This window comes from Callithrix jacchus, chromosome 14 (assembly GCF_049354715.1).
Source record: "Callithrix jacchus isolate 240 chromosome 14, calJac240_pri, whole genome shotgun sequence".
Classification (NCBI taxonomy): domain Eukaryota; kingdom Metazoa; phylum Chordata; class Mammalia; order Primates; family Cebidae; genus Callithrix; species Callithrix jacchus.
The window spans coordinates 94,884,692-94,908,375 of record NC_133515.1 but is presented as its reverse complement, the minus strand read 5'-3'; the positions used below and the strand labels follow the sequence as shown (position 1 = coordinate 94,908,375).

The 23,684-nt window shown below is 37.8% G+C and overlaps 1 protein-coding gene across 50 annotated transcripts in view; it reads right to left on the bottom strand.

Moving 5' to 3' along the window:
* Positions 1-23,684, bottom strand: part of PUM2 (pumilio RNA binding family member 2) — a 106,783-nt gene that overhangs the window by 56,623 nt on the left and 26,476 nt on the right. For 47 of the 50 annotated variants that reach the window (XM_078349889.1, XM_078349902.1, XM_078349909.1 and 44 more), the window contains 5 exons: positions 19,428-19,536; positions 14,387-14,574; positions 13,649-13,815; positions 10,462-10,732; positions 10,143-10,236 (listed from right to left, as the gene is read on the bottom strand). In XM_078349889.1, coding sequence (XP_078206015.1) covers positions 10,143-10,236; positions 10,462-10,732; positions 13,649-13,815; positions 14,387-14,566 — 712 coding nt within the window. In that variant the 5' untranslated portion in view covers positions 14,567-14,574; positions 19,428-19,536. The remainder of the gene's footprint in view (positions 1-10,142; positions 10,237-10,461; positions 10,733-13,648; positions 13,816-14,386; positions 14,575-19,427; positions 19,537-23,684) is intronic. The other 3 variants (XM_078349914.1, XM_078349916.1, XM_078349913.1) reach the window with 1 other exon arrangement.

The window sequence follows — 23,684 nt, the reverse complement described above, 5'->3', positions numbered from 1 at the left end:
CCTCCACTTGAGTTTTAGTTTTCCATTAATTTTCTGTTTACTTTTCTGAGACAAACATCAAGATGAAACTTTTACGTTTCAAAACAAAACCTGAGGATATTCCAACCAAGAGTATATTAAATACACACATTAATTTAGGGAGAACTGACATTTTGGCAAAGCTAAGTTTTCCCCAGAAAAATCACGTGTCTCCATTTATTCAAGACTTCTGGAAAAGTTTATAGTTTTCTTTATAAATGCTTTGCACATCTTTACTTACTCCCTAACTCATTCCACAGCTTTTCATTTCTTCTTTATATATCCCATGTCTTGATTACTATGGGGAATTTTAGTGTTCTGGGCAACCATCTAAGTTTAATTTCCTAATTCATTTAGTGGAAAGTGACAGCCAATTATGCAGCCCACTTAGAACTATTTTTCCAATGTATAAGACCATGAAGTGTCTCCTTTTCACAGCAGTCTGTTGTTTTAAGACTTTTCTGATGATCTCTGATGGCTTTCGTCCTTTATCCCTTACGGTTCTGAATACACGCTTACATTCTTTGCACAACTTTAAAGTTCCCTTCTGTATCTTAGAACTCTGCAACATGGTTTCTGGCTGATCCTTCTTGCCTGTACTGTCACTTTTGTTTGAAACATTACCTTACATTAATTAGAGTTTCTCTTGAACTCTCACTTGTCCATTATGTGGTATGAGAATTGCCTCAACTACGTATGATAGGGTCAAATCTCCAAACTGAGTCTTTCATTAGTAGCTGGGGAGCTCTTACATTGTTACTATAACTCAAACCCCAATGGCTATACTGTATAGGCCCTTTTGTTTGTTTATTCCTCTTCTAGTCATCTGCAGGTCACCAGGCTTCATTTCCAATTTATACCCCTCTATGAATTCTCTCTCAACTCCTTGTACTACAGAAACTTCCCAATCAACTACACAACCATGCCTTTTTCTTTTCATCTATCCTATTATTTCTGTCTGGCCCAGAGCATGGGTTAAGCCTTGTGTCTTTTTTTTTTTTATTTCTATTTATTTTTATTTTACATATAAAATGGGGTTTCACTATGTTGGTCAGGCTAGTCTTGAACTCCCGACCTTAGGTTATCTACCCACCTTAGCCTCCAACGTACCTGGATTACACATGTGAGCCACAATGCCCAGCAAGCCTCGTATCTTACCTATTTTTATAAAAACTAGCTAAAATAGTTTTAATATTTTTCAATAATTCAAACAGTAAAATTCAAACACATGAAAATTACTTGAAGTTCCTATTTCAGAACCCATAAATAAAGTTTTACTGGAACATGGCAATATTTATGTATATCTAATGACCATTTTCATGCTATACCAGGACAGTGGAGTGGTTGTGACCAAAACCGTATGGACTGCAAAGCTTTAAATATTCAATAGCCCTTTACAAAAGACATTTGTCAACTCACATTCTAAAATTTTCCACATATAGTCATGGTGCATTTAAAATGTGACTAGTTTGGGAGGCCAAGGCGAGTAGATCACGAGGTCAAGAGATTGAGACCATTCTGGTCAACATGGTGAAACCCCGTCTCTACTAAAAATACAAAAAATTAGCTGGGCATGGTGGCGTGTGCCTGTAATCCCAGCTACTCAGGAGGCTGAGGCAGGAGAATTGCCTGAACCCAGGAGGCAGAGGTTGAGGTGAGCCGAGATCATGCCATTGCACTCCAGCCTGGGTAACAAGAGCGAAACTCTGTCTCAAAAAAATAAAAAATAAAAAAAATATGTGACTAGTGGAGGGAGGGATCCAAAATGGCCGATTAGGAGCAGCTCAAGATTGCAGCTCCCAGCGAAAGCGCACAGGGTGAGTGGAGGCTGCATTTCCAGACAGATTTTTATTGCCCACAGACCAGGAGATTCCAGGCTGAGGAGCCCCACGGGTCGCCAGTGTGGCTAGGTTGGCCGGTGCAGCTGTTTTGGCCAGCGCGGCTGTTTTGCCGGTTCCCCGGGGCTGCAGTTCTCCATACAAAATACACAGGTCTGGGTACCGTTTTAGCTGGTAATTGGAGCTCTGGGAAGGCAGACTTGCCCATTCATTTGATTAAAAAGGAAACTGAAACAGGGAGCCAGGCCAGGAGTTTCCTGGGCAAAAAAGTGCCACGAATCTCAGTGCAGCGGTTTCAGCCAGTGCAGTGGGTTACCACACGGGAAATCACACAGATCCTGGCGCCTTTTCAACAGGCGACTGGAACACCTGGAAGAGAGTCAACCGTTGAACTAAAAAAATGGCTCTGAGGCAGGGAGCCAGGTGATCAGGCTTGGCTGGTCCCACCCCCATAAAAAAACAGCAACTGGAAATGCTCTGGGTTGAGAGTTTCACACCAAGCACAGCTGAACCTGGGAAGGTCCAGCTCTGTGGGGGAGGGGCGTCCGCCATTGCTGAGGCAGCCTCCCGCTGCCGAGGCAACCGGCGACTATAGAGTCCGCCATTACTGAGGTGGGCCACCAGTGCTGAGGCAGTTCTAACTACCTGTATAAACAGGACTGCAGGGAAGTTCACATGGCAGCTGGGCAGAGCCCACAGCAGCTCAGCAAAGCCTCTACAGGCAGACAGTGACTAGGCTGCCTCCTTGCTGGGCAGGACAGCTCTGAAAAAAAGGCAGCAGCACAACAGAAACTCATAAATAAAGCCCTAACTCCCCAGGACAGAGCCCCTGGGAAAAAACAGGGGTTTATGAGTTCTGCTGCAGCAGACTTAAATGTACCTGCCCAGCAGCTCTAAATGAACAACAGAGCTCACAGCTCGGCACTTGAGCTCCTATAAAGGACAGACTGTCTCAAGCAGCTCCCTGACCCCTGTATATGCAAAGAGTCACCTCATAAAGGAGAGCTCAGACTGACATTTGGCGGGTATCCTTCTGGGACAAAAATATCAGAAGAAGAAACTGGCAGCAACCCTTACTGTTCTGCAGCTGCTGCAGGTGATTTCCAGGTAAGCAGGGCCTGGAGTGGACCCCAGCAGTCCTACAGCAGAGGGGCTAGACTGTTAGAAGGAAAACTAAGAAACAGAAAGAAATAACTTCATCATCAACAAACTGGACGTCCACTCAGAGACCCAATCTGAAACTCAACAACTACAAAGACGACAGGTGGATAAATCCACAAAGATGGGAAGAAACCAGCGCAAAAAGGATGAAAACACCAGAAACCAGAACGCCTCTCCTCCTACAAGGGATTACAACTCCTCACCAGCAAGGGAACAAGGCTGGATGGAGAATGAGTCTGATGAATTGACAGATGAAAAGACAGAATCTTATTACTCAGCTGCAGAAGCTGGGTAATAAGAAACTTCTGTGAGCTAAAAGAACATGTTCTAACCCAAGGCAAAGAAACTAAGAACACTGAAAAAAGATTTGACAAAATGCTAACGAGAATAGACAACTTAGAGAAGAATATAAGTGAACTGATGAAGCTGAAAAACACAACATGAGAATTTCGTGAAGCATACGCAAGTTTCAACAACCAAATTGACCAAGCAGAAGAAAGGATATCAGAGGTCGAAGATCAATTCAATGAAATAAAATGAGAAGGCAAGATTAGAGAAAAAAGGGTAAAAAGGAATGAACAAAGTCTCCAAGAAATATGGGACTATGTGAAAAGACCTAATCTACGTTTAATAGCTGTACCTGAATGTGACGGAGAGAATGAATCCAAGCTGGAAAATACTCTTGAAAAATATCCAAGCTGGATAATACCCTTTCCAGGATATTATCCAGGAAAACTTCCCAAACCTAGCAAGGCAGGCCAATATTCTAGTCCAGGAAAAACAGAGAACACCAAAAAGATATTCCTCAAGAAGAGCAACCCCAAGGCACATAATCGTCAGATTCACCAGGTTGAAATGAAGGAGAAAATGCTAAGGGCAGCCAGAGAGAAAGGTCAGGTTACCCACAAAGGGAAGCCCATCAGACTCACAGCAGAAACCCTACAAGCCAGAAGAGAGTGGGAGCCAATATTCAACATCCTTAAAGAAAAGAACTTTCAACCTAGAATTTCATATCCAGCCAAACTAGGCTTCATAAGTGAAGGAAAAATAAAATCCTTTGCCAACAGGCAAGTTCTCAAATATTTCATCACCAAGGCCTGCTTTACAAGAGCTCCTGAAAGAGGCACTAAACACAGAAAGGAACAACCAGTACCAGCCACTCCAAAAACATATCAAATGGTAAAGAGCATCAACACAATGAAGAAACTGCATCAACTAACAGGCAAAACAGCCAGCTAGCATCAAAATGGCAGTATCAAATTCACACATGACAATATTAACCCTAAATGTAAATGGGCTAAATCCACCAATCAAAAGACACAGACTGGCAAATTGGATAAAAAGCCAAAACCGATTGGTGTGCTGTATCCAGGAAACCCATCTCACATGCAAGGATACACAAAGGCTCAAAATGAAGGGATGGAGAAAGATTTACCAAGCAAATGGAGAGCAAAAAAAAAGCAGGAGTTGCAGTTCTCGTCTCTGATAAAATAGACTTTAAACCAACAAAGATCAAAAGAGACAAAGAAGAACATTACATAATGGTAAAAGGATCAATGCAACAGGAAGAGCTAACAATCCTAAATATATATGCACCCAATACAGGAGCAACCAGATACATAAGGCAAGTTCTTAATGACTTACAAAGAGACTTAGACTCCCACACGATAATAATGAAAGACTTTAACACCCCATTGTCAATATTAGACAGATCAACCAGACGGAAAATTAACAAGGATATTCAGGACTTGAACTCAGACCTGGACCAAGCAAACCTAATAGACATTTACAGAACTCTCCACCCCAAATCCACAGAATATACATTCTTCTCAGCACCACATCACACCTACTCTAAAACTGACCACATAATTGGAAGTAAATGACTCCTCAGCAAATGCAAAAGAACGGAAATCATAAAAGTCTCTCAGACCACAGTGCAATCAAGTTAGAACTCAGAATTCAGAAACGAACTCAGAAAAGCACAGCTTCATGGAAAATGAAAAACTGGCTCTTGAATGTTGACTGGATAAACAGTGAAATGAAGGGAGAATAAAGATGTTCTTCGAAACCAATGAGAATGAAAACACAACATACCAGAATCTCTGGGACACATTTAAAGCAGTCTCTAGAGGAAAATATATAGCAATAAATGCCCACATGAGAAGTAAGGAGAGATCTAAAACTGACACCCTATCATCAAAATTGAAAGAGTTAGAGGAGCAAGATAAAAAAAAACTCACAACCTAGCAGAAGACAAGAAATAACAAAGATCAGAGCAGAACTGAAGGAGATAGAGACACAAAAAACACTTAAAACAAATCAGTAAATCCAGGAGCTGGTTTTTCGAAAAGATCAACAAAATAGACAGACCACTAGCCAGATTAATAAAAAAGAATAGAGAGAATATCAAATAGATGCAATAAAAAACAATAAAAGGGATGGATATCACCACAGATTCCACAGAAATTCAAACCATCATCAGAGATTATTACAAACAACTCCATGCACATAATCTAGTAAACCTGGAATAAATGGATAAATTCCTGGACACTTGCGTCCTCCCAAGCCTAAACCAGGAAGAAGTCGAAACCCTGAATAGACCAATAACAAGGGCTGAATTGAGGTAGCAATTAAGAGCCTACCACCCAAAAAAAGCTCAGGTCCAGATGGGTTCACAGCCAAATTTTACCAGACACACAAAGAGGAGCTGGTACCACTCCTTCCAAATATTCCAAATAATCCAAAAAGTGGGAATCCTTCCCAAATCATTTTATGAGACCAACATCATACTGATACCAGAACCCAGCAGAGACTCAGCAAGAAAAGAAAACTTCAGGCCAATATCCATGATGAATATAGATGCAAAAATCTTCAATAAAATACCAGCAAGCCAACTGCAACAGCACATCAAAAAGCTTATCCACCATGATCAAGTAGGATTCCTATCGGGGATGCAAGGCTGGTTCAACATACCCAAGTCTATAAACATAATTCACCACATAAACAGAACCAAAGACAAAACCCACATGATTATCTCAATTGATGCAGAGAATGCCTTTGACAAAATTTAACAGCCCTTTATGCTAAAAACTCTCAATAAACTAGGTATTGATGGAACGTATCTCAAAATAATAAAAGCTATTTATGACAACCAACGGCCAAAATCATACTGAATGGGCAAAAACTGGAACCGTTCCCTGTGAAATCCAGCACTAGACAAGGATGCCCTCTCTCACCACTCCTATTCAATATAATACTGGAAGTTCTAGCCCGAGCAATCAGGCAAAAAAAAGAAATAAAGCATATTCAAATAGGAAAGGAGGAAGTCAAATTGTCTTTATTTGCAGATGACATGATTGTATATCTAGAAGACCCCATCGTCTCAGCCTAAAATCTCCTGAAACTAAGCAACTTCAGCAATGTCTCAGGACACAAAATCAATGTGTAAAAATCACAAGCATTTCTATATACCAATAACAGACTTAAAGAGAGCCAAATCGGGCCAGGCGCGGTGGCTCAAGCCTGTAATCCCAGCACTTTGGGAGGCCGAGGCGGGTGGATCACGAGGTCAAGAGATCAAGACCATCCTGGTCAACATGGTGAAACCCCGTCTCTACTGAAAATACAAAAAATTAGCTGGGCATGGTGGCGCGTGCCTGTAATCCCAGCTACTCAGGAGGCTGAGGCAGGAGAATTGCCTGAACCCAGGAGGCGGAGGTTGCGGTGAGCCGAGATCGCGCCATTGCACTCCAGCCTGGGTAACAAGAGCGAAACTCTGTCTCAAAAAAAAAAAAAGAGAGCCAAATCAAGAACGAACTGCCATTCACAATTGCTACAAAGAGAATAAAATACCTAGGGATACAACTAACAAGGAATATAAAGGACCTCTTTAAGGAGAACTACAAACCACTGCTCAACAAAATAAGAGAGGACACAAGCAGATGGAGAAACATTCCATGTTCGTGGTTAGGAAGAATCAATATCGTGAAAATGGCCATACTGCCCAAAGTAATTTACAGAATCAACACTATCCCCATCAAACTACCAATGACCTTCTTCACAAACTGAAAAAAACCACCTTAAACTTCATATGGAAGCAAAAGAGAGCCCGAATAGCCAAGTCAATTCTAAACAAAAAGAACAAAGCAGGAGGCATCAGATTTCAAACTATACTACAAGGCTACAGTAATCAAACAGCATGGTACTGGTACCAAAACAGAGATATAGACCAATGGAACAGAACAGAGGTCTCAGAGGCAACACAACATACCTATAACCATCCGATCTTTGACAAACTTGACAAAAACAAGCAATGGGGAAAGGATTTCTTGTTTAATAAATGGTGTCGGGAAAACTGGCTAGCCATGTGCAGAAAGCAGAAACTGGACCCCTTCCTGACATCTTACACTAAAATCAACTCCAGATGGATTAAGACTTAAACATAAGACCTAACACCATAAAAACCCTAGAAGAAAATCTAGGCAAACCATTCAGGACATAGGAGTAGGCAAGGACTTCATGACCAAAACACCAAAAGCATTGGCAACAAAAGCCAAAATAGACAAATGGGACCTAATCAAACTCCACAGCTTCTGCACGGCAAAAGAAACAGTCATTAGAGCGAATCGGCAACCAACAGAATGGGAAAAATTTTTGCAGTTTACCCATCTGACAAAGGGCTGATATCTAGAATTTATGAAGAACTAAAACAGATTTACAAGAAAAAAACAAACAAGCCCATTCAAAAGTGGGTGAAGGATATAAACAGACACTTTACAAAAGAAGACATACATGAGGCCAATAAACATATGAAGAAGTGCTCATTATCACTGGTCATTAAAGAAATGCAAATCAAAACTACATTGAGATACCATCTCACGCCAGTTAGAATGGCGATCATTAAAAAATCTCGAGACAACAGATGCTGGAGAAGATGTGGAGAAAAAGGAACACTTTTACACTGCTGGTGGGAGTGTAAGTTAGTTCAACCACTGTGGAAGACAGTGTGGTGATTCCTCAGGGACCTAGAAAGAGAAATTCCATTTGACCCAGCAATCCCATTACTGGGTATATATCCAAAGGATTATGAATCGTTCTACTATAAGGACACATGCACATGAATATTCATTGTAGCACAGTTTACAATAGCAAAGACCTGGAACCATCCCAAATGCACATCGATGACAGACTGGACAGGGAAAACGTGGCACATATACACCATGGAATATTAGGCAGCCATCAAAAATAATGATGAGTTCGTGTCCTTTGCAGGGACATGGATAAACCTGGAGACCGTCATTCTTAGCAAACTGACACAAGAACAGAAAATAAATGAGAACACATCGACACAGGGAGGGGAGCACTACTCACTGGGTTCTGTTGGGGGGGAATAGGGGAGGGACAGCAGGGGATGGGGAGTTGGGGAGAGAGAGCATGGGGAGAAATGCCAGATACAGGTGAAGGGGAGGAAGGCAGCATATCACACTGCCACGTGTGTACCTATGCAACAATCTTGCATGTTCTTCACATGTACCCCAAAACCTAAAATTCAATTAAAAAAAAAAAAAAAAAAAAAAGATTGCCAACAATGAATACAGTTAACTGTGGAACTGAGTTAAAACGTAGGGTCAAAATTTTGATAAATTATGCTTTCTAGGTTTTCAAATTTATTATATTAGGTCTCACACACAAAAAAGTTCTGCCACATCTTTAAAGATTACCTAAGTCCAATATTATTAAAATACTCTAAGGAATTAAAATTAAAGAGAAATATCTGGGCTGGGTGCAGTGGCTCATGCCTACAACCTCAGCACTTTGGGAGGCCAAGGAATTCTCCTGTCTCAGACTTCCAAGTATGTGGGATTAGAGGTCTCCGCCACCAAGTATGGCTAATTTTTCTATTTTTGTAGAGAGACGGTTTCACCATGTTAGCCAGGCTGATCTTGATCTCCTGACCTCAGGTGATCCACTTGCCTTGGCTTCCCAAAGTGCTGGAATTACAGGAGGGCACCACCGCACCCAGCCTGACATCTTTGATTAAAATAAGAAATAGGCCAGATGTGGTGGCTCACCCTTGTAATTCCAGCACTTTGGTAGAAAAAGGCAGGCAGATCACCTGAGGTCAGGAGCTCGAAATCAGCCTGGCCAACATGGTAAAACCTTGTCTGTACTAAAAATATAAAAATTAGCTCGGTGTGGTGGTAGGCACCTGTGATCCCAGCTACTCAGGAGGCTGAGGCAGGAGAATCCCTTGCACTTAGGAGGCAGAGACTGCAGTGAGCTTAGATCACACCACTGCACTCCAACCTGGGTAAGACTGAGACTCTGTATCCAAAACAAACAAACAAACAAAGGGAAAAAAAAAAGGCTTAGGAAGCTGTACTGCATTAACATAGAACAGGGTGATTTTAAGAAAGAAGAACTCCCTTCCATAGACTCTGATGTTAAATGGTATTCATACAAGCTTAGTCAAAATCAGACAGGCATAAAAATGGTTACATACATCTACATGTGATAAAATGAAATAAAACTATACATACATACTGTATCGATATCATAGTACTCTTTTTGATACTGTACTGTAACTATTTAAGGGTAGCCATTAGGGGAAACTAGGTAAAGGGAATAGGGAAATTATTCCCATATTATTACTGTGGGAGGTAGGGGGACCCAGTACAGACAACATAATGAACCAAGCTTGAATTCTAGCAGAAGCTTGAGTTCTAGCTGATTAAAAGTCAAAGACCAAATAACGTCATGAAAAAACTATATATATTTTTTACGAAAAAAATGTAAATGAACATACTGACTTGATAATGGACAAAAATAGCTAAATTTGAATTTCTAGGTGTCTGATTTTCTCAACATCGAATTGGAGAAAAACTTATGTGATTACAACTTTCATAAAATCACAGATTTTTATTTAATTTAACTAGTGATGCAAATAATCAGAAACAATTCCCTAGTTAATGAATACCTTTGTCATATAATCTATTACTTGTTGATCTCAGATGTTCCAAAAAGTAACAAAACCTCACCAATCAGTAAATGAAGTGAAACATCCTAAACATTTTAACAAGACTTTTTTAATTAGTCTGATCAAAATGAGAACTTACGAAGACTCACCTATATGTGGCTGCTGAGCTGCTGCTAATGCATATTGCTGCTGTTGAGCTGCAGTTAACTGCTGAACTGTTAGTGCATTAGTCCTCTGAAAGAGCTATTTGGAAAATATTTAATACAAAGATCAGTGTCAAAAGCTTTCATTTCTAATTAGAAAACTGAATAAAACATTTAAACAGTTCTTTCTCAAATACAAGGACACTTTAATCAATAAAACCTTTAGTACTTAAAACCCCTACCATTCATTTCAATGCCACATAGCACTTCAGGCTAAACCAGTATATAGTTAAAAGGACTTTAAAAGGTGAAGGGCATGCTTTACCTGCTGCTGGGAATTGTAGTCAAAAAGGCCTACAGTAGCTCCTGAAGAGTCCATTGGTACCTGATTACCAGGATAGTCAAACTGTAAGGATTCCAGACCAACTTGTTCCATGGCATCCAGATTCTGAGTTTCAGGATTTGAAAATTCTTCAACAAGTGGTTTATTAGCTGTAGGATTAGGAAGGGGCCCCAGTCCTTCTGAGGGGTTAGTATTGGGGCCCAGACGCTCAACTACTTCAGTTGGAGAGGCTTGACGACTTCCAGGAGTACGACTACAGAAAGAAAATAGAAAAGTCTTATGAATAAAAGCAACAAGTCAAAAGGTGAAATGAGAAAGTGGAAAAATCACGAAAAACAAATGGTTATAAAACACAGTGAATAAGGCATTCTGAGTTACTATGCCACCTTATCTCATTTTTTCTATTTAATATAAGTTTCTACTTAAGAGCTGGCATGATTTGAAGATTTAAAAAATATTACTGATTGCTCCCTTCAATCTGAATAACATAACTCAACTTTACAGATTAGAAAAACTGGCCAACATCACAGCTTACATACTACCTGAAATCTCTATCTTAAATCACAGCCACAAGGAACAGTATATAAATAGATTATTAAGTGGCAAATATGAAAAAGCTCAAAACCAAAACCCACTTATCATACTGCTGTCCTGCCCCCTCAACACATAATTTTGCTGCAATATCCTGCTTAATAATACTTAAGAAAAAAACTGGCCATAAGAGATCATTATGGTCATTATTTAAGGGGCCAAAATGTGAGATGCAACGGGAAAAAGGCACCCGTACATAGTAAATCAAAAGGCTGACTCCCGACTTTGTCTTTTAAAAATGATTTTGAGCAAGTCATATCATCTTTCGAGCTGCAGTTTTCTTACTGAGGAGACTTAAGAGCTAACCTTTTGATTCCAACTAATAAGAGCAAAAGAAACTACCTGTGAAAGCCCTCTATGAAAGCCCTCCAAAGACCATGTTTCTCATACCAAATAGTTCAGTTTAAACCATCAGAAAGAAATGGAAATGTATGACAGTTATCAAAAATTAAGTATACACAGCAAGAAAAGGATCTTTCTACATTAAAAAAAAAAAGACCTTACTACTATACAGCCTCCTGAATTTTTCACAAGGCATTCATTAACACTGGACTAAATTTTAAGCATCGGCTTCTCTTTTTATTAATAACCTTCTGGATCTAAACTTCATTTTTACATTTCTAGCCATAATCCTCATTTATAGTTTATCTTGTTTTATATATATATATATTTTATATAGGAACCTTTCCTTTGTAAGAAAGAGTTTATTTTTCAGAGTAACCATGCATTCACAGTATATTTAAACATGAGTATATTAAGTAAGTGGCAGTAACTGTTCTACCTGGCTTTTAATGCCAGTTGCTACATCTGTCTAACTCTGCCCAACTTTAGGTGCTCTGTATTGGAATAAATTTGATAACACATCCAGTGTAGTTTGCAAAGCAGTCTCTTGATTTTAACAATTGTTCTCTATAGATATTTAAGCAAACTTACAATTGATTTAAATATCAACCATTTTGTTCCTGCAAAATTAGATGACTTCTAACTCCTTTCCCTTTAAGCCACATCTAATTTTGTACATGAACATTCCAAAGGCTCATTTTTCATTTGGAACATATGGAAAGAAAAGATAAAACTAAAAGGGTTTTCTTTAAAACCAGCCAATTTTTCTTTAAAAAAAGTGTCCTATAGTCTTTTAATCATTTCTGTTCTACTCCAATATGTATATATTGATGACATATCAATCAGTTAATGTGGAAATTAATGATGTGCTGGCATAGTGACCATATGACCACAGCTGTTGATTGTGTTAATAAATTTTAACATTGTCAAGTAGTAACTAATACTCTATCTAAAATAATTAGTAATTTAACACATATCTAAAACTTAATGTAATCAAATTAGAATGCTAATAAATGTAAAGTCCACATTAATATTTCAGGGGAGAAGTATAACCTCTCACACAAAATAACTCATATATAACAAAAATAGAGGACATTAGGAAAAAAACTCATTAGTAATGCTATCAGTGGTGCTATTTTCTTGCTATAGTTAATGGTGTATTAACACTTCAATTATAAATGTATACTCTGCAGGGTTTATCATCAACTGAATTTTAAACGCATTTCCTTGACTAAAACTTAGATTACGTAATAATGAAGGACAAACTCAGAATAAAGTTCTAAAATTGAATAGCATTAAATTTATTGTCAAAAGAGGTTTACTGGTTTTGGATGCTTTTTTGCACTCAGAACAGATAGAAATGGCACTGTTTCTAAGGAGCATTGTTATTTTGCTTTTGATAAGTAAAGGCAATAAATGTAAAAGTATACCACCACCATATACCTAATCCTCTTTTATCTAAGATTTCATGGTTCATAAGACCTCAAAGAAACACTCATTTTCAGGTACAGGCTCCAAAGCACCTCAATACTGTAATATTAAAGTACAGACAATCAATACAAAGAAACAACTCCCTAATATGTAGATAAATGTATACTGTCTAACCTAAGACCAAAGGCTAAAGTACTTATTTAACTGCCATAAAAAGACAATAAAATCCTATAACGTAAAAAATTATAAGCTTACAGCTAACTTTTAAAAGTCTCTAATATGTTCCCCACTTGCCATTTTCAGGAATAATATTAACTATTAGCACAAACTTATATAGTGTAAGAAAGATTACTGCTCCTAAGCTAATTTTGTCTCCTCTTTTCTAAGATTAGAAGTTAAATGGGAGGCAGGGCATAAATACTCAGAAGGAAGAAAACTCCACTGAAAGGTGCTCAAAAGCACCCCAAAGAGGGGGAAAAAATCAGAGTAAACCTACAGTTCACTAAAATTTAACAGAGAGGGAGAAAGTTCAAATTTAGACTATTATATTAGCAGAAAAGTAAGTGCAGCTTCTAATATCACTCCTTCAACAGAATGCACTGTTTTAGAGGCTGGTTTGAAGATTATTTTAAATGATTCACAATCACTAATTTTCTTTACAGAAAAAAATAAAATTTGTCCAGATTAACACAAAGTTCAAAGGAAATAAACCTAAATGATGAAAATGTCTGAATCAGTCACATCAACTAATAGTAATAATCCCTAAAAAGATATGCTTTTCTTCTTGAGAAAGTTAAAATCTTACTTAAAATCTTTGCAATCGGCATCCATTCCATTTGGCAAACCTCTGCCATTTATTTTAGAATCATCATCATCTTGTTTAAGATCTCTGTTTTGGTCCTCCTCAAACGGAGAAGCCTTGCCTTTTTGATCTCCTTTCTCAGGTCCATCTGTTTCAGCATCTCTAGTGCCCTGAGGAAAAAGAATCTGTTTGATTCTGAATATTTAATAGAACACAAAAAAAGGCACCATAAGGTGACCTAAAACTACACTATAGTGCATGTAAACAATAAAAGCATTGAATCTTATTTAATTTCGTAGTCAACTAATTTATCAAAGGCCAAAAAATTGAGTACAAACTAGTGATTTATAACAGAAGGGCTAAGGCAACCTTAACTATAGCGGTGCTGGAAAAGCAGTTAACACCACACACTAGATTAAAATTTTCTTTAATGCGCAGACAATTTTGTTTAGTTACTTTCAAATCAAGCACTACCAGGAATAAGCAATTTTAATTTTGCAGATTGTGTTTTAAAATTAGTAAAATTTGACTTTTGTAACATGGTTCAGATCCATAAATATTTCCAGTGTTTCTATCATATCATTTTTTTTAAGTGGCTAAGCAGAAGAAAAGAACAGCAATAAGTTACAAAATTTCCTTTAGCTACAGGAAGGGCACAGAAAAATAAAATGATTTAAAAAAATAAAAGCAATGTAACCAAATCACCCAAATATTAAATATTTCTTTATTCAAAATACTTACAAAATTTCCCTTCCTAAATCGAGAATCCAATTTATCAGCAGGAGAAGAACTTAGTACATATTCTACCATGCTCACACCAAGGCCTCCACTTTCTGATCGCGGAGACAGTATTGCATTTACTTCACTGTTTCCATGAAAACCCTGTCCAGATCTTCTCTGTACCATAATAGGCTGGGACATTGAATGGTCTGTTTCGTGAAGAAAAAACACAATTATCTACTTGTACTTCTAAGTTAAAAGGTAGTTACACAAATTAATATACTGAAATAAGAAAAATCAGCACATTGTTTTATTTTGAATATTACTATAATATTTATAAAAAGTTCTTCATTTGGTTAAGACTAACTGGCTGAAGCACATATCTTGAAAATACAGATGGAGGCTGGTCCAAGTGCAGTGGTATTTACAACTAATTGATCACAACCAGTTACAGATTTCTTTGTTCTCCACTTCCACTGCTTCACTTGACTAGCCTTAAAAAAATAAATAAATAAAAATAAACAAACATAAATAAACAAAATACAGATGGACAGAGCGATTTGGCAATAAGCAAAAGCCTATGTTAAAAACAGTACAACCAAAAAAGTCAATGAAGATAGAAATAGTATCCAAAGGATACTAGCTGAAGGATCAGTTTCTTATAAAGATCATTTTAAAAAATTAACCTTCTTTTGACAATTCATAACATAAACCTCCAGGGATAAAACCTGAAAGAAGCCAGACAGCAGGGGCTCATGCCTGCTATCCCAGCACTTTCGGAGGGAGGATCACTTAAGCAGAGGAGTTTGAGACTAGTATGGGAAACATGGTGGGTTCCCATCTCTACAAAAAGTTTACAAATTAGCCAAGCAAGGCAGCACAGGTCTGTAGTCCCAGCTACTCAGGATCTGAGAGCTGAGACCAGGAGGTTGAGGTTGCAGTGTACCATGTTCACATCACTGCACTCTGCTGCTCTGGGTGACAGAGTGAGACCCTGTCTCCAAAAAAAAAAAGAAAGAAAAAGAAAAAAAAAAAGCCAGGTGCAGTGACTCACTCCTATAATCCCAGGACATTGGGAGACTGAGGCAGGACTGCTTCAGCTCAGACATTCAAGACCAGCCTGGGCAACAATATGAAAGCCTGTCTCTACCAAAAATACAAATATTAGCCAGATGTGGTGACAGGCACTTAATAGTCCCAGCTGCTAAGGAGGCTGAGGTGGAAAGATCACTTGAGCCTGTAAGGCTGAGGCTTTGGTGAGCTGTGATTGTGTCACTGCACTCCAACCTGAGTGACGAGAGGCCCTGCTACCCCCACAAGAAAAATAAATAAAAACAATAGGCTGGGAGCAGTGACGAGGTGTATATGAAGAATCCAAGAACAAAACAGTCTGTGCTCCAGAGTATAGGTTTAATAAAAGGCAATTAGGATAGACTAAAAGAGCTTCAACAAAAATATAATCCATGAGACTATGGAATCTGAAAGATGGGCATTCAAATCCAACAGAGCTTAAACGAAAAAGCAAAATTAAAGAAAAAAAGCAAAAATAAGGAGGATGAACATCAGTCCTTCCAAGTCTTAGAATCGATACCACCAAAGGAAGTGTGTTTCTTGTTTATTTTTTTGGTGGGAAGGGGCAAGGTCTCACTATAGTACCCAGCTGGTCTCAAACAGTTGCCAGACTTGACCTCCTAAAGTGCTGTAATCACAGATGGAAGTGTTATACCAGCTATTATGACGCATTAAAAAAAGGTAATCAATGGGGAGTTGGGGGTGATGGGACATTTCAGTTACAGAAACAAGCATGTTCAAATGCCAAGAAGTGCCAGAGAACATAAACCTGATATTCACAAGTAATGTGGTTCTGCTGAGAGGGAGTCCGGTAAGTCTCCTGCACTCATGGAAAGAGACTCTCTTAGAATAACAATTCCTTTAAAACAAGAAGGTGTTATGCATATTTGAATGTGTTTGGCATTCAATATGTGTTTGTTAGGAAAACAAAATTCCATTCATTTCTAATTTTCTCATGTTTTCTAGTAAAAGACAAACACTCATCTTCAAAATTTTATCAGCTGGGAAAGAAGTAGTACAAAAAATTGACTGCGATCATAAATTTCACGTTTTCCCTAACATCCATCTTGAAATAATCTCTTTTTGCCATGCTGTGCTCAAGATGGTTTGCTTTTTAACACCTTAAAAAAACTTAGGTTGGCTGGGCACAGTGGCTCATGCCTTTAACCCCAGCACTTTGGAAGGCTGAGGCAGGTCAATTGTTTGAGCTCAGGAGTTCAAGACCAGCCTGGGCAACATGGTGAAACCTCATCTCTATCAAAAGTACAAAAATTAGACAGTCTTATAACTTGGTCTCAAAAAAAAAAGATAAACAAAAATTTTAAAAACATCTTTGGTTCTGATTCTAGTAAAAAAATTAACTGCATTCAACTTTAAATAATGTCCATCAGCCAAGTTATCAAGCACACACGCTCTCGGCAAGAAATATGCCATTTCTAGGTAAGATGTAACCCAGTTGAAATTACTAAATATTTAAAATTATGAGTCTAACCTAACATAGGTTAATTCTAATTCAAAGAAATAAAAATTCCTTGAGGACAAGAAGAGTCATATTTACCTCTGTATTCTCCAAACCTGGCACATTATGTATCACATATTAGTTGAACTCCAAGAAAATTTACGATGTTTTAAGATCATTTTTTTCTAAATTACTTGTTGCCAACATTTGCAACCTACTTTGTTGAAATTACCAACATTTTCCAGAATTTCCATTTATATTTTAGCTTTTCGGCAATTACTTTAACAATAATGAAATTAAACACTATAGAGAAGTTTTAAATCTTCTAATATATTTTAGTGAATTAGAGAGTAAGAAAATATCTTGTGATTTACACTGAAAAAATAGTAACTGGGTAATTACCATCCAGAAATTTGTCTTCATTATTATTTTGGTCATTCTGCAGAGCTTAAACAAACTATATTAACTTAATAAAAAAAGAAAATATTTGTAAAATACATGATCTATCTATCTATACACCTCTCAGATTTTACTAATATCAGTAAAATGATATGTTAACTACTTTAATACAAAGATAGGCTGAACAAGGTGGCTCAAGTCTCAGGAAGGAGGATCACATGAGGGCAGAAGTTCTAGACCAGCCTGGGCAACACAGTAAGATCCCCTGTCTACAAAAAATTTTTTTTTAATTAGCCAGATGTGGCCAGGAATGGTGGCTCACAGCCTAATCCCAGCACTTTGGGAGGCTAAGGTGGGCAGATCACCGGAGGTAAGCGTTCGAGACCATTCTGGACAACATGAAACCCCATCTCTACTAAAAATATGAAAATTAGCAGGGCGTGGTGGCAGGCACCTGTAATCCCAGCAACTCCAGAGGCTGAGGCAGGAGAATCACTTGAACCTGGGAGGTGGGGGTTGCAGTGAGCCAAGACTGGGTTACTGCACCACAGCCTGGGTGACAGAGCAAGACTCTGTCTCGGGGGAAAAAAGAAATAGCCAGATGTGATGCTGTGAGCCTGTAGTCCCAGCTACTCAGGAGGAAGAGGCCGAAGGATATTTTTAGCCCAGAAGTTCAAGACTGTAGTGAGCTAAGATCATGCCACTGCACTCCAGCCTAGACAACAGAGCAACATGCTCTCTATTTAAAAAAAAAAAAAGAATTTAACTATGATCTTTAATTTGCGAGCACTGTCACTCTTACATGTTATACTCGTTATACACCAGTTAATTTTCCCTTAACAGTTTCTTAGACCTAAGTCTCTTACTACTTATGAAGTCGAGATCAAAAACATTTAAAGATCTGCTCCCTTTCTGGAAGCTGTATCTTACCAAGTCTACTTCCTTCTTGGATGTGGCAAATATCTAATAAAGCTAGGCTGAGCTGCAATTAGATAAATCAGTCATGATCATCTAGTACAACTTAAGATTAAACATTTCTATGTTTAATTATTCTGCAGAGCTTAAGCAAACTATAAACATTTCTATGTTTAATTAATCCTCCATTTTCAATGAAAAATCAGAATTTTATTATTTGTAAACTTTTATTCTAGATTCAGGAGTGGGGTATATGTGCAGGTTTGTTAAATAGTTTAATTTGTTTCATGGGAGTTTGGTGAACAGATTATTTTGTTACTCAGGTACTAAAAATAGTATCTGATAGGTATTTTTTCTGATCCTCTCCCTCTTCCTACCCTCTACCTTCAAGCAGGCCCCCATGTCTGTTGTTCCTCTCTTTGTGTCCCTGTGTTCTTATTATTCAGCTCCCACTTACTAGTGAGAACATGTGGTATTTGGTTTTCTGTTCTCGAGTTAGTCTGCTAAAGGTAATGGTCTCTAGCTCCATCCATGTTGCTGCAAAGAACATTATCTCAATCCCTTTTTCATGGCTGCATAGTGTTCCACGGTGCATATGTGCCACATTTTCTTTATCCAGCCTGCCATTGATGGGCATTTAGGTTGACTCCATGATTGTGCTATTTTGCAATAGTGCTGCTATGAACATACATATGTGTGTTGTCTCATGGTAGCACAATTTATAATCCTTAGGGTATATGTCCAATAATGGGATTGCTGGGGTGAATGGTAATTCTGTTTTTACTTCTCTGAGGAATTGACACAATGCTTTTTCCACAATGGCTGAACTAATTTACACTCCCACTAGCAGTGTATAACGTCACTAGCATGTTATTATTTTAGTAATAGTCACAGAATTTTACAATCAGTTAATTTAAAAAAAAAAAACTTAACAAAATCTTATGACAAACACTTCTAAAATTACATTTCTTAGCTACCATTGAGAAAATGTGCACAGATAGGGCTGGGTGCGGTGGCTCACACCCATAATCCCAGCACTTTGGAAGGCCAAGGTAGAAGGACTGCATGAGCCCAGTTATTTGAGACCAGCCTGGACAACACAGTCAAACTCTACAGAAAAATGTAAAAATTTGAAGACTGTCTAAAAAAAAGAAGGTGCATTATGACTTATAAATGCTAAATATATTCATAATTCTCACACATATACCAGCAACTTACGAGAAGTTCCCCATGCAGTCTCTCTCCATTCATCATCCCCAAGAAATATGCTTTTTTGTCCATCTTTTGTTGAATCATCAGGTTCCCAAAACTTTTTGGTAGGCAAAAGCTATTTGGAGGAATAATTACAGTTAAATTTTATACTAATTACGAAGAATTAATATATAAGAAGTCTCAAACATATTACTGATAAGTATACATTAGTTTTCAATGCTAATGAAAATTCAGAATGACCTATTTTCTAAGTTGTTTTGTTAATAACTCCTCACTTACTTTTGTATACTGGGTTCTATAATTCTAGACCTTAAAAAAGGAAAAAAATCAAAAACTACTTCTGACTTTACTTTTCAAACATTTTTATTACAATATTACTTTCTGTATGTGACATAGTAAACCATTAACAAAGGCAAAACCTGAGAAAATGCACGGTGTGTAGAATAGGGTGTGAGATGAAACAGATGTGGGAAAGTCAAAAGTTGATGCTGGCAAAGCTAAAGGATGCTGGCAGATCAGATTATGAGAAGCCTTGAAAGCAGATGTTCCACTGAAGCAACAAGGAATAGAGCAAAGTTAGCAAAGGTGACATACTATGTATTACAAAAAACTCAAGTTGCAAGTTGTAAGAAAAACAAATAGAAAGGGCAAGGAGATAAATTTAGGCAAATTACATTAAGAGGGCCAAGAGAGCAAGAACTAAAGCAGAGAGGGCTGAGAAAATAAAATGGATCTGAGAGGCACCTTGGAGTCCAAAGGATCTGAATACAAATGGTGGGAAGAGTGAGTGTAGAAAGAACAAAACTTAAACAGGTAGAAAAGCAAATGGTAGGGCCTGGCCCAGTGGCTCAATACTGTAATCCCAGTACTTTGGGAGGCCAAGGTGGGTGGATCACGAGGTCAAGAGATTGAGACCATTCTAGCCAACATGGTGAAACTCTGTCTCTACTAAAAATACAAAAATTAGCTGGGCATGGTGGCCTGCGCCTGTAGTCCCAGCTACTTGGGAAGCTGAGGCAGGAGAATCACTCTAACCCGGGAGGCAGAGGTTGCAGTGAGCCGAGATCATGCCATTGCACTCCAGCCTGGAGAGACTCCAACTCAAAAAAAAAAAAAGGTAAATGATAGTGCTATTGACCAAAATAGGAAAACATCAGGATAAGTAGCTTTGAAGGGAAGGGAAAAAATTCAATTTGGTCATGTTCCTGAATTACAGATCTTTTGCTACTAAACATTTTAATTAAAAAACAAACCAAAACACTATTTTTTTTTAAAGTCTTTAAATGCTAGGATGGCCCGGGGCTGAAAATGATCTGTATTTATAAAGAGCAGACATGTTAAACAATAATCTGCTCTAACAAAGATCCCAGTAAGTAAACTTTAACCTCTCTTCCTATTTTAAAAATCTTACCATAAAAGATTCATGTAAATATTCAACCAAAATATAAATCTAATATTAATACTAAAGCATACTTGATATATTTAAATAATTGAACATTCATAGTTAAAACCCAAGTTAATCCCTTAAAAATATTGTATAAATAAGCCATTCCAAGCAGATGAAAATAATTCCTCAAAGAATAAAGCGGGGAGGGATAACCTGGGGAGAAATGCCAAATGTGGGTGAAGGGGAGAAAGGAAGCAAAACACACTGCCATGTGTGTACCTACGCAACTGTCTTGCATGCTCTGCTCATGTACCCCAAAACCTAAAATGCAATAAAAAATTAAAAAAAAAAAAAAAAAAGAATAAAGCAATGTTTTTATCCCACACTTCATGAAGAAAAGGTCTCATTTTCAAAAGAATAACAAGTAATCTAAAATAAAGTTGTAACAACTAATAAAAGATTTATCACAAAGAAGTGGCTAAAACAGACTAATCTTATGAGGTAGTAAAAGTAAAAGCACCCATTTGAGACTACTCGGAAGTCTTTTGGGATTAAAGTTCTGGGAGTACCTTCATAGATTACTGCTTTAAAACGCAAATTACATATCTGGGCGGGGCAGGGAGGAAGTCTGTAAACCACTCACCAAGTGTGTCTACTTTGACCAAGCTCTATACTATGAGTGTCTTCATTTTCAAACATTTAGAAGTTTTCACGCACAGAAAAATTTAATAATTGAAATTTAACATTCTACCAAAGGCCTTCGCTGATATTCTAAAAACTATTTGCTCTGACATTTTAGATACTGACTCAAATACTTTTAGGAGACCTACTAGCCAGTTATTAAGAATAGGTTAAAATGAACTAAATGTAGGACAAGGCAACAATTCAGGATAGAACAGTTAAAGATGGGGGGAAAAAGGTTAAACAATGTATTGATTAGAAGAGTAATAAAAATGAAAGATTTGCCCCTGGAGAGTCTTTTACTGCAGTAGAAATAGCAACCATACATTACAGAAAACAAAATTAAGAAACTGTTAACATCTATAAAAGACATTATCCAATACCACTTCATGTTAGTTCCTTACTTCACAAACCCTAAAGGAAGGTCAGGAAACTCAGTTTCTTATCAATCTGCTCTTCTATCCTACCTCCGTGTTTGAGTGAATATACAGTGTCTTTTCCTTCAAAAGTATTTGTAACTTGCCCTCTCCATTTCCAAAGAACTCAATCAGTACTCAGGCACACTGCATCAAAATAAAGAAAGAAAACTCCCACTCTGGCATTTACTTCTATACTTCAGATTTTTAAAACAGTTACGTAAAATCCCTAAACCAAATAAACATAATCCAAAGGCTTAAAAGGATTTAAAAGCTAAATTATGTTTTAAATTAAGGTATTTATATAACTTATAATCCAAACTGAAATACTTTTGTGAAAAGAGATGCTATTAATAATTATGCCATGACAAGATACAGATTCTGAACTGTCCTGGGCAAATCAGAATATAAAGTCACTCTACTTACAATGGAAGTTCAAAAGAGGTAAGAACAGATCCTCAAAACTAAGTTGTAGCAGGGAGCAGGGACTCACCACTGTGGGAGGTGAGAGGACAACTTGAGCCCAGGAGCTAGAGACCAACGTGGCCAACATTGTGAGACCCTGTCTCTTTTTTTTTAAATAAAATAATTAAAAAATATTAATAATACAAAATAAATTAGCTGGGTGTGGTGGCGTGCACCTGCAGTCCCAGCTACTTAGGAGGGTGAGATGGGAGGATAGAATGAGTCTGGGAGGTAAAAGCTGCAGTGAGCTATAATTAGTTGAGGCAGGCAGACTGCTTCAGCTCAGAAGTTTGAGACCAGCCTGGGTAACATGGTGAAACCCCATCTTGACTAAAAAATACAAAAATTAGCCAGGCATGGTGGCATGCACCTGTAGTCCCAGCTACTGGGGAGGTTGATGTGGGAGGATCGCTTGAGGCCAGAAGGCAGAGGTTGCAGTAAGTCCAGATAGCGCCACTGCACTTCAACTTGGGCCAGAGAGCAAGATCCTGTCTCCAAAAACAAAATAACAACAACAAATGAAACATCCTAAGTTGCATAGAGAACAAAACAAGGTAACTCCACAGAACACAAAAATGGTGCTTTTCCAGACTTTAATCTTTTCTGTTAATGAAAGATATTAATACTTTTATTTTCTCAACTCATATTACTTTCCTAAATCTCCATTCCTAATATCCCTTGGTATCACCAGCAAACATTACTAAATGTTGTCACTTCCAACAGGAAGCAGTACTGCAAACAGTCAAGACTTGCCCTGAGTTCAAACTGCTCCTTAAGCACTATTACGTGGCTTTGGACTAGTTTTAATCAACCTTTTCTGAGCTTCAGTTTCCTCACCTGTAAACTGCTTAGCATGGCATCTAGTACACAGCAGACACATAAATATTAGGTATCTTCACTACCAACAGTATGAATCCTTTAATGTTATCAAATATGACTTAACTTACTTTCAACTGATTACTTCAAAGATTATATCATTCATTATACTGGTTTTGTCTATAGCTGTTTGACTTCTTTTCTCTTGAGACAGTTTGACTATTCTAGGGGAGGGATGAAAGCCCACTATTTAAGAAGAACGGCTGCCTACTATAGTACGGCACTTTTGCGTAAAAAAAAACTGACCAAGGTTACATATGCAGCTGGTAAATGTTAACAACGGGATTTGAACCCACATTGCTTAATTCTAAGGTCCTTCTCTTTATACTTAACTACCATAAAAGGTAGTTCTTTTCAATCATATTTTAGTTCATCATGATTTCTGAAAATTTCCATATTATTTTCTAGAGATACGGCCTAGCAAAAAAAAAAAAAAAA